Here is a 12,407-nt window from a genome sequence, read left to right as displayed (position 1 = left end):
ACCCACTGCACAAAATGTAGTACTATCACAATGATAAAAGTTGAAATAGCATCAAAAGGAAAACATGCCAAACACATTCACTCTATAAGCTGTTATTTTCACATACAGATATTTTCACGAATGAGGTCATGGACATTTTTTGTGAGATGTTGTTTTCGTGAATTGACATGGAAGCTGTCCTGAGTGCACTCTTACACCAACAAATGGCAATATTTCTGCATTCTGTTAAATCTGTGGACCAACAGTGATTCACAGAATTCACTAAAATTAAACCCATGCAAAAATTACAGCTTGTACAGTACCCACTCCATACTCTATTCAAGAAGGAAGACATAAGTGAATGACTTTTTATAAATGTAATACTGGTAAAACATTTCTATGGTTAAACAGTAATTCTAAATAGCTTATCAGAAGTACATGAAACTCCTGATTTCACCTGTATTACAAGTGTAATCAATCTAAATCAATAAACAGCAAAAGAATGGCAACACTGTCATAAAAGAGATGTCATTCTAATAGGAAGACTTTCTTTGCCATAAGAAAACAGGTGCTGAATATCTCTTACACTCACAGTAGTTGCTAAAAACAGACAAACAGAAAAAAAAATTGTGTGCAGGACATTTTTGCTAAAGCACACACAAAATTAAATACATGTACAAAAATTTGCAATATTAGCACAAAATCAAAATGTGACATGCTAAAGTTGGCAAGTAATTTGGCAATTTATACCTGTGCAAGGCAACATCATTGCACAATATTTCAGCTTCTTAAGTTTAAATACACTCTTTGGAGTTGATAGAGTTAGATAGAGATAGCATTCTTTTCATTATACATGTACATTCAGCAAAAAAAGTAAGTAAACACTTTTTCCAGTACATATTTTTCATAGAAGATTTCGATAAAAATCATTGTCTCAAGTACCATATTCAAGATTATTTAATTGTCTATCAACATGGTAGGTTAATTCAAAGAAAAGCTTTATACTTGAGTGAACACATTCGTTTTTGCACTCCTAGGGCACAAAAGTAAAAATTGCAGAAATTGACATTGCAATTGCTATTGAAAGTAGCAATGATAACAAAAGACTCATTTAAAACAATGAGACATGAATGAATAGTAAAACCAAAGTTTTCGTTCCCTTATATCTTTTTATATCCTCAGACAAAAACAAAGTGAGAAACTAAAGGGGGAATATAAAAATTTTCTGTCAACTCAAGCTTCAAATTACATCGGCAGTAAGCTGCAAAGGTGATAAAATGGACAGAATTCATGTTATCTAATTCTTTTAACTTAGGAATTTAAGAATTAGACAACTTCATGACCTAAATATCATTTTCAAATTTCTTAATCTGAAATATAATTTTGAATACCGTTTTTGTTAATATTGCTTCTTCTCTAATGTCATTTGAATTTGGATTTGGCAGAAGACTGAATTTTCTTCCATTATTTTTTGCCTTTCTTTATCTTTGGGCACTACAAAGACAATATAGAGATCATAGGTTGATTTTTTGCAAGGTAATTCATGTTTCTTATTGTGTTAAACTTGCCTTTTGTTCTCACTGTTATATGGAAGAACACATACGCATGAATGACAACTTGTCCATTTTTGCAATTATTACTCTTGTGTCAAAACTATACTGAGCCCCTTTCCTGATACAAGCTGGTGACTGGTCTGATGGAAAGGAATATCATAGAATGTAACGCTAGTGAGTGTTGCATCCCCTTGTTTAAAAGGAAGATATCTGCTCCAAAGTTACAGAAATTTAAAGTTATTTCAAATGCAAATCATCAACATTGTAGATGGATTACAGTTATGGATGTGACTATACAAAGATTGCCTTGGGACAAAATCTCCAATCCTCTCACAGAGTATTTGTGACTGTCTCAATGATGGTTGCTAAAAACCCATCATCAACAAAATTTGTGCAGAGCCTTTGTGCAGGTGCCTGGTGGTGATGTCACTGAAAAGTGCACAAGTGCACTTATAGTGCACATACAGAAGATGTTATGGGGGGGGGGGGTATCTGCAAATAATTCTCAGCTATTGGTGAGAGTACCCTCACTCAACTTGGCCAAAATTGTGTGATGACATGCTTTCATTCTATGACAGTAAGTGCAGCTGTGATGATAGGCCTTGTATGGTTATGTAACTGACATCCAGCGAAATGTACCTTGCTTTTACACCTACAAAGAGTGCTTAATTTGAAACACGATTTCAATGATGCTATCACAAGAATTGTGTTTCAAATTAAGCATTTTTGCTTGTGAATGCAAACTGGAATGGGTGATTTGAATTATCTTGTTTCAAGTGAGGGTCCCGAGGTGTTTCAGAATTAAGGAGCAAAACAGTCATGTGAACGCAACTGACCTCCAATCATGTTTAAGGGGTGGAGCTTACTGTAAGGTGACCTCTCAACACTTCTGCAGAAAAACCGCGCTCCTGAAATGCTTGCACTGCATTAAAGGCTTGCGCTACTTATGGCTCAACAGTGATTGATGGGAACTTGGAAAAAAGCCAAACCTCTCCTCCTCACTCTGAAATTCAAAACCGCGGAATCAGCGAAGCCTTCCTCGGTCGTGTGAACGAAAGGTGTTTTGAATCGTAACTGCAATCTTGTTTGTAATTCAGCATTTTAAATAAAACACTTTCGGTACATGTGAAAGGAAGGATACACTCATTTGACAAACTTCATAGCAGACTGACTATCAATCAGCGTCTCTGATGGACAAAAGAGCACTGTTGTTTGCAGATATTCCACAAGTCTTTAAGCTGCTCTCTATTCTATATGAATCTAATGCATTTCTGAAAGTTTGTGAATGTAGCTTGAGTTGGAAACAACAGCACCTCTGAGAGCTTTGGCATACTTTACATGGTCATCATAGAGACCTTGATAAAGGGCAACTGAATTTCGTCTCCTATCACTGAATGCTTGAGGTCTGGGGCAACTATAGTGCTCTGGCCTAGCAATATGTGAAGTACCAGAATGCCCAGCAGCCTTTGCCCTCATGTTTTCATGTAGTCTATTGCAAACAAGACACTCAAACCCATCTATAAAATTGATCTTCTTGAAATCATTCACTCCCCACTCTCGCTCCTCCATTCTCCTGACGAGTCGGGCGTTAGTAGCTCCAGCTCTCTTAAAGTTGACATACTTTTCATATTCCTCCTGGTGGCTATCAACATACTTGATGTACTCTGCCAACTCTTTCGGTGACTTGAAGTCGTCGACAATGATGGCTGCGTGTTCGTCTGGGAGCCAATCCCTCACTGAAGGGGATCCCCTGTAAATGGGCACTGATCCCAACATGAGAGGTCGCCATAACTTTTCTGTAATGTAGTCCTCACATATAGCATTCTCAAAAGCGAGAGTAAACTTGTACCTTGCCATGATCCTATAGAAGTCTGCTTCTTCCATGGTCAAGGGATTGGTCAATTTTTTCGGAAGGTCTTTGTTGTGAACACATGCACCATATGAGTCTACAGATATGTGCTTCATAAGTTCACGGACATAGCTATCCCTGTCTGACGGTGGGTCACAGTCACTGTGTACATACACCACTGGGGCCAATCCAGCATTCTCTTTTTCTGCAAGAGGAACCATAAACCTCTGGCTCTCAAGTTCTTCGATGCTCTTCAAATACTGAGTGGTGAGTGGATAGTCTGAAACCCGTTTAAACGTGGCTGTGTGATTAAAGAGTGTAAGGCAGTCAGGATGTGACAGCATGTAGTTATTCTTTGGCGACTCTTCGTGGAATAGCCCCCACTCATGATGTTGTTTCCGTGGTAGTGGAAGATCCTCTGGTTTGAAGTCAGTACCATAGAAGAGAAAAGCACTGGTATTCTGATGGTGCTGAAAGTGGCGGTCCACGGTGAAGAAGCACTTGTCTGTACCACACTGCTTCACTTTGCCTCGTTCTCCGGTGAACGGTGTCCACCAGATAATGATGGGATGTTTTATGTGAAGCTTGGCGGCATTCACATTCTTGACGTCATGCTCGTCTCTTCCATCTGAAATAAACGATAGCAGAACAATATTCATCATTTTGATTGCACACAAAGCATCAGTTCAAGATGCTTGCAGTTTTGTGAACAAAAACAACACACACACGCACAAATACAGGAACCTCCACCAATCCTTGGATGAGTCTAAATCCTTACTAGCTGAGGAAAGAATTACTTTGGGTGGATTCTAGTGCCATGATGCAAGCAAAATTATCAGTAGTATATATCCTACTGCATCTCCTGCACTGAATACTCACTTGCTGCAGTTTCTTTTTCTGTGAGCTCTCCATCTGAATATCTGTATTAAATTACTGGAATAGAAAATATGCTAGACTTCGGATGAATTTTGGCATGATGCTTTACAATTTACATGCCCATTTTAACCATTTTCATTAAAGGTTTAAATCCTTTTCAATGAAGAAGAAAAAAAGCAGGGATCTTCCAGATTTCTAGTTCTACTTGTATTTTTTTATATGTTCATTATGACTTGCAATGCTTATAAATTAATAACAATCATTCATCATCTCAGTCTACACGTTGATTTCTAGTCAATATTTCTGAACTGAACACTCTATGAGAAGAGGAACCACAACATACCCAAATGATATGTGATACAGTAGCCTTCTCCTTAGTGTAGCATAACTAGATAATATAACCACTGATCTGCCAGCATTTGTTCTGCAATATGCTCACTCAAAATGTAAAATAACTCTGTGATTAAAAAACAAACAAACAAAGAAACACACGAAAATACATCTATAAATACATAGGCAATTTCAACCTGGTTTAGAAGTACAATATGCCATCTATCAAAGCCTATCAACTGTCTTTTGCCTTCATGTTTTGTTTAAATGTCATGATTTTATTTTGCCTCTTTACCAAGTAATTTCTGTAATTCTTTTCTTGACACACAAGGGTGTGATACTCTACAGAATGGTCACCCTTCAACTGTCCTGGGTCTGAAGGTCCTATGCAGATGTAGCATTTACTCAGCAGTGTGTCTTTCATTCTTACATATTGTTATGATTTTTTTGGTGCCATCACAGGAGCTGGGGAGGGAGAGTAACCAAAGGAGAAAAAAAAAAAAATCAGGAAGATCTGTCAAGAAGGAGGCTGAGTGTGGCATCCTCATCAGCAAGCAAAGATCAAAATTTGTCTTTCTACAGTCAAAATTCCGATATCTCCAGACATTCTTGAATAAGGGAGACAACTAGCCGAGGGCCAACCTCTTAGTCAGAGGCCATCATACGCCCACATGGACTGCAGAGAGCTTTGGATACACTTTGTGTGAGTGCATTATTGAATTCCAGCAAGAGGAAAGGAGGGAAATTGAGACTGTTTCAGACAAAGGATGTACCATGGATACTGCATGGTCCCACCATGACACAACTTCAACTGAGTCTGTGACATTGTCAAACATGGGGGGATATATACAAAAGAATACCACACAAATATAGATATTGTTGCGACAAGGTGCCAGGTTGATATACAATTGTATAAGTTCACTCACTACTCCTTGTCACCTCTGTGAACCATAGAGGATGGGCATTGCTCATGCACTGTGCATATGAAATAGACCATTAGAGAGCTCTAGGTTTTCACTCTGCTCTGGGTAGGAAGTGACATGGGATCTTCTATGTCCTATCCAGAGACCTTATCATTTCCCATTTGCACAGAGGGTATAAGCTGGTAGTCAGAGTTGCCAACCTTTAGAAGCACAAATTAGTACTCGGCAGCTCAAAAATTCACATTTCTTCCTCCAATTTTTTCTTTTTGCAATTGGCCCTCTTTTCAACTATTTTAAAACCTAATTATATCTTAAAAGATCAATGTACGAGGGAGGGTACTGAATAATCATTACGACTTGCAATTGTACCATGTTGGCCACTGGCATGATTGTAAATGTGCAATGTTTAGCGCTGCGTATCGTACTAGTAAATGTCATAGTTTACATGCAAATAAATCACTTTCCAATTGCAAGGGTCATCTTTAAAATGCAAAAAAAAAAAAAAATAGAATAATAAAAAAAAAAAGTCAATCTTGTCATCAGTTACCACCAGTCTATAACATACAATGTTGCACATTGTCATCAGTAATCCCTTTCTACATTATGAATAACACTGGCTCAGCTGGTCTCTCTGGGCTTCAAATTACTGTAGTGTAGGGACCTCCTGTTTACTGAGCAGACTCGCTGGTGACTGTCATCACTAACCTGAGATTTGCCTTCACCAGTGGCATGAGCCCTTCATATTTCTCATTATCATTATCTAAGCAATTGCCAGGAATAAAAATACAAGGCAAGTAATGCGCAGGTAATTACCCCTTCTGTGGTTTGACTTCTGCTGCAAAGCACTACACAAACAGCAAAAACACTCTGACATTATTTAGAAGAACAAGCACAAGTATTACCCGGTACCACATTGATCTACCACAGGTTGACTGACATGACCTCCAAACAGCTCTGATCCCATAAATCCTTTCCAAACACATAAAAGGTAGAATGTGCTAGAATGAAAATTATAGCAAAATTAAGTCTAAACATGTTTCTACTTTCAGATGGACTGTGATAGTATTTCCCGTTAGACATCATGTAAACAGCTTTCTATTGTTTTGTCAATATGAGACTGTGAAATAGATGCTGGAAAAATCACAAAATCACCCAGCAACTATAGTTTATCTAATTGTGAAAGTAGTTTCAAAAAGTACTTTCCTTCCCCTCCCTCTCAGAACTTCCTACTTCATGCTGCTTGTCGCCATGACAAAACTCCTGTCTAGTATCTATTTCACTGCTTCTTGACATGAAATGAGGAAATATATGACAATGCCTTCCTGACTTGTGTGTCTGTGACTATTTGAAGTTAGAAGGTGCAATGTGTATAATGTTAGAAAATGAAAAACCACTCAAACACCATAGCAGGTTGCAATGACACGTGTAATGTTTACCACGGCTAGCCAGTTCTAATGACATAATTTTTTTATAATCCTCAGGTTTGATTTTAAAAAAATGGTGCAGGGGGTGTTTCATAAAGCTGTTCGTAAAGTTACGAGCGAGTTACGAGCAACCGGTGATCAGCTCTTGTGCTGAATTATGGAAATTCTGAAAGTATATATCAGGGGGGCATTTCATGAAGGAACTTGTCGGATAAAATATCTGACAAGTCAGTTATATCCGACAAGTTTTGAGAAATTCTTTAGTCTGATTGGCTGATTTCTCTGAACTTGTCGGATATAACTGACTTGTCAGATATTTTATCCGACAAGTTCTTTCATGAAATGCCCCCCAGAACTGATCACCAGTCGCTCGTAAGTCATTCGTAACTTTATGAACAGCTTTATGAAACACCCCCCAGGGCATACAGATTCATCAATGTTGCAGGTTTTGTAAAATAGTTTTCAATTTGTTGAATACACAAAACCCCCTGGTACATGTCTACTTACATGTCTAGATGAAAATTCTGTGACAATATGGCCTTGCAGAGAAGCTTTGAAATGGAATGACAAAGCTTCAAATTGCATACTCTGTTCTGCTCTGTTCTATGTGATACTGCAAATTTGCAGTGCAACAAATAGGGGAAGGATGGGCAAGTGTTCAGATATATCCCTTCCCTATGCTCTGCCTTTCATGTTTAAACGTTACTCATTGACCATTATACAGACAAAATGAGTGAGTTGGTAAACAAACCTTCTGCCACTTGCTTGCCTCCATAATCCACTTGTTCCTGCATCCAGTATGGCCCATCTCCTGTGTAGATTATTTCTTCATCCACACCAACGTGCTGCAATGAAAAGCAATCATGCATTCACCATTCAACTGTCATCCAAGAGGCTCTTTCTTCCAGCATAACTTGTAATATAGTCAAGGAAATCCTCATCTACAAAGGTGGCAATAACGTTAAAATTTGGGCAAGAATTTGTCAGTGCAAATTTGGTTGGAACAGATTAAAGAGGAGGATCTCCTGATATCAGCTTTTTTTAATACATGTATTATATAACTTTATCAGTTCAGATAACTGGAACTGAACAATGCACAAAGGACATTCTGCTGACAGGAAATCTCTTGCTGAACCTTTGCAAAATGAATCCTGTGAGATAGCAGAATCCATGTGCTGCACCATATTGCATTTCCCCAGTAAGAACCGGGGCTCGACATTTGGAGTTTTGTCTAGTGGCCTATTTGGACTACTTAAATCTTAAATTGTGAAATTTTGGTGACCTGAAATACAAAGAAACATAACAATCCATTTAGAATTTTAGTTGTCCGATCGGGCCAACAAAAGATGAGCTTTTCGGAGATTTGGTGGCCCAATATCAATTTTAGTGCATGGCCCCAAGCCACTGGGCCACTGCTATTAATGTCGAGCCCTGCAGAACAAATGTATAAGCAACCTTATTAATGACAAATAAATCAACAAATAATAAAATCATAATACAACGTACAATTTATGACAATGACAATGTTGATTACAATCATAACTAGAAAAGCACTCTGAGAGCACAGACCTCTGCCAAGCATGCAGCTCATTTCCACCACTGATCTTGTTCTTCCATAAAGATATCAGTGATTTCCACCCATACGTACTTATAGCATTGTGTGCTGAAAGTCGCCCGATTTCCCAATATAGAAGCCTTTGTTACGTCATAAACCCTCAGCTGCACGCCGCGCCTCGCCCTAGCAGAAACTAGAGCACGCACTTTAGTGTGCGCATGCAAACCTCAAATACGCGCAGCCCGAACTCCCAAGTTCATTGACCCTACCTGCCAAAATATCAAAAATCCTTCATAAATTCCCCCAAAATTCTCGGATCACTACCAAAAGTTAATCGTTTGTTACTTGTGCCATTCTCAACCTTTCCTGCAAGTTTCATCCCAATCCGTTAACTACTTTTTGAGTTATTTTGAACACGGACAAACAAATTTAACGAACAAACGAACGAACAAACACAACCAACGGTAACGAAAACATAACCTCCTCCCTTGGCGGAGGTAATAATCAATACTAATTAATACGTTATCAAACTAATGGGTAATGGCATACTATAATAGACAATGAACAGTTCTTCATGTCTGCATGATTCACATTTTTTACATTGTTAAATCCCACTTTTTAAGAGTAAAAAATTAATTTGTGGTCATCATTCATATGAAAAAAAAAACAAACAAAGTAAGAAATTTCTTTCACCTAGCAAGACATTTAATAGGCTGATTCTGCTTTGAATCTGGTACGCTTTTATGTAGAACTCCCTGACAGAAAAATATGTAAGTTCGGAGGAGTTTAGTTACATTTGTTTTTTTTTCTTTGACAGTTCTCCTTACTTTACGAAACGGGTAGGCTGAAGCCAGACGTCGCACATATCCCGACGATACAGACTGATCTTTATCGAATAGTATCAGTCTGACTTTAACCTTCATGATACGGATACTACAATTTAGTATGACCACTAGCACTGCTACGTTTCAAACCCCTGAATTAATTTTATCTTTTTTAATTCTCCAAACTACAGAGATATTTGCTAAGATGAATGTGACGGCACTTCATTACTATTAGAATGACAAATCTCGGCAGTTGAACGGGGAAAGCAATATGCAGGTGTGCGCAACCACCCAGCTACCCCCGCCTTGCGCTGGCCTGTGCTGCGTCTAGCGCACAGCGCGGGCATCGCCCATGGGCCACCTACACTGTACTAGCACTAACTACTGCTGCTACCGAGCGAACGAGGGAAATTTCCTCTTACCTGCATTTGCAATGAGAAGATAAGTGATAAACTGAAGAGTATGGCTACAACCATTACTAAAGTCCTTGTAATCCTTCCCTTCAAAACAGCCATGTTTACAATCGCATGGCATCATTAATGGTGGATTCGGCAATGCGGTGGGCTCGGCTCCATCCAGCTACAGCAACAGAGAGCTAGCTATACGATACAAAAAGACACAGTGTTGTAGTAATGTATGGGTTTTCGCGCGGGACTTCCCCGTTGTGAACTCCGTTTTTTGCTCCTGTCAGATCCCTTGCCTTGACGTAGTACCCAACGGATCGGATGCGTTGGATGTTACTTTTGCGAGTAGAGGATCCTAGCAGGGAGGTGCAAGCACGCACCTCCCTGATACTAGTAGTGTGAGTGTTGCGAGTACTAGTATTCAACCAATCTGATCATGAATAGCTCTTGAGTTGTGTACATTTGAGTTGTCATAGCAGTAAAGTAAGTGTGCAAACAAACGGTACGGAGAATGATTCTCCGTCGTTCCTTGTCACAGTCACTCCGTGAAGTCAATCCATCGTAAAGTTGTCTTTTTGATTCCTTTTGCCACCAAACTTTGGAATCCTCTCTTCACAAATCATTTGGCAGATGCAATTAGATTTCTAGTGTAGTTTCAAGAAACTATAACTTTAATTCAATGTAAAAAGAAAGAAATGATTGATAGATCTTTATGTAGGCCTAACTAGGCCTAGCCTATACCAAGACTTGAGAGGTGTCTGCATTTATAGCTTTAGTAAAGTATAAACAGAAAACTGAATATGCTATAGCACAAAAGAAAGGTAAATTACAATGTCATTTGAGGAAGTGGTCCATGCTTTTGTAATGGTTGATCCTCTATTTTCATATATCTCATAGACATCCATCTTTTTGTGTTATTCCATTATGGCAGATAGTTTAATGTGACTTGTTTACTGAACCCTTTTTAATGCTATAGGCTGGACATTTGTACATTGTTTATATTGTGTGTTTTGTTTGTTTTATGGTTGCATAAAAAAAGAAAGAGAAAAAAAAAGACTTGAGAGGTGTCGTATGATTATAATCATTGCCTCCTTTACAGCTAAAGTATTCAAATTTAATAAAATGGATATATAGGCCTATTGCGGGTGCGACTGATTTCACTGTGTTAGTGTATCATAACGTTTCGGGATATAACTCAAATCACAGCTTTCTTATTCTAGTCGATCGTATGGGCCAATATTGTTCGTCTGATGTTTTTTTATAGCATTCTTTTGATAGCATTTTTATAGCCTATTCCCTCTTTAGTTTTTCTTAAGACCAAAGAAATAAAAATTAAGAAAAGACAATAAAAGGGGGCATAGCTAGAGCCCCCTTTAATTTTCGATAGCAGTGGCACAGGATTGTTTTTGTTTGTTTGTTTTTTGTCCCCGCCGAACGAGTTCGAGCAGGGGACTATGAAACGGGCTCCGTACGTGTGTGTGTCCGTGTGTCCGTCCGTCTGTCTGTCCGTCCGTCCGTCTGTCTGTCTGTCTGTGCGTCCGTGTGTGATCAAAATGTTCAATTTGCTACTTCTCTGTCATGTATGAGCCAATTTTGATTCTGTTTGCTTTATATGATAGCACTACATGGGAGCTTTGAAACTTCTACACAGAATTTCAGTTGTGACCTTTGACCTTGACCTTTGACCTATATTGTACATTTTGCTTCAAAATGCTACTCCTTCGCCATTTCTAACCCGATTTCGATTTCGTTTGCTTTATGTGATGGCACTAGGTGAGGGCTTCAAAACTTCTACACAGAATTTTGAACTTTGACTTCTTTGACCTTTGACCTTGATTTTTGACCTATATTGTACATTGGCTACAAAATGCTACTCCTTCGCCATTTCTAACCCGATTTCGATTCCGTTTGCTTTATGTGATGGCACTAGGTGAGGGCTTCAAAACTTCTACACAGAATTTTGACCTTTGACTTCTTTGACCTTTGACATTGATTTTTGACCTATATTGTACATTTTGCTACAAAATGCTACTCCTTCGCCATTTCTAACCAGATTTCGATTCCGTGTGCTTTATGTGATGTTACTAGGTGAGGGCTTCAAAACTTCTACACAGAATTTTGACCTTTGACTTCTTTGACCTTTGACCTTGATTTTTGACCTGCCTTGTACATTTTGCTACAAAATGCTACTCCTTTGCCATTTCTAACCCAATTTCATTTCCGTTTGCTTTATGTGATGGCACTACAGTCTGTAGGTGAGGGCTTCAAAACTTCTACACAGAATTTTGACCCTGGACTTCTTTGACCTTTGACCTCGATTTTTTACCTATATTGTACATTGGCTACAAAATGCTCCTCCTTTGCCATTTCTAACCCGATTTCGATTCCGTTTTCTTTATGTGATGGCACTAGGTGAGGGCTTCAAAACTTCTACACAGAATTTTGGCCTTTGACTTCTTTGACCTTTGACCTTGATTTTTTACCTATATTGTAAATTGGCTACAAAATGCTACTCCTTCGCCATGTCTATCAACACCCGATTTCGATTCCGTTTGCTTTTTGTGATGGCACTAGGTGAGGGCTTCAAAACTTCTACACAGAATTATTGACCTTTGACTTCTTTGAACTTTGACCTTGATTTTTTACTGATATTGTACATTTTGCTACTAAATGCTACTTCCGGCGGGGAC

The 12,407-nt window shown here is 38.6% G+C and overlaps 1 protein-coding gene across 1 annotated transcript; it reads right to left on the bottom strand.

Moving 5' to 3' along the window:
* Positions 1-2,779: 2,779 nt before the first annotated feature.
* LOC140229220 (alpha-(1,3)-fucosyltransferase 10-like) lies at positions 2,780-9,835 on the bottom strand. The gene is made up of 3 exons (XM_072309491.1): positions 9,736-9,835; positions 7,686-7,779; positions 2,780-4,009 (listed from the first exon to the last, which is right to left on the bottom strand). Exons 1-3 carry the CDS (start codon positions 9,826-9,828, stop codon positions 2,793-2,795), a joined length of 1,404 nt encoding a protein of 467 aa, XP_072165592.1. The 5' UTR covers positions 9,829-9,835; the 3' UTR covers positions 2,780-2,792.
* Between the last annotated feature and the right edge of the window lie 2,572 nt (positions 9,836-12,407).

The sequence above is a fragment of the Diadema setosum genome, chromosome 5 (assembly GCF_964275005.1).
Source record: "Diadema setosum chromosome 5, eeDiaSeto1, whole genome shotgun sequence".
Classification (NCBI taxonomy): Eukaryota; Metazoa; Echinodermata; class Echinoidea; order Diadematoida; family Diadematidae; genus Diadema; species Diadema setosum.
The sequence above is the reverse complement of the archived record's forward strand: the minus strand, read 5'-3'. Positions and strand labels throughout refer to the sequence as shown.

Coding starts and splice junctions, on each gene's coding strand:
- LOC140229220 (XM_072309491.1), bottom strand. CDS start 9,828: ATGGCTGTTTTGAAGGGAAGGATTACAAGGACTTTAGTAATGGTTGTA. Junction 7,780..9,735: donor TCTTCTCATTGCAAATGCAG/GTAAGAGGAAAT, acceptor TTTTCATTGCAG/CACGTTGGTGTGGATGAAGA. Junction 4,010..7,685: donor AGGCAAGCAAGTGGCAGAAG/GTTTGTTTACCA, acceptor CGTTTATTTCAG/ATGGAAGAGACGAGCATGAC.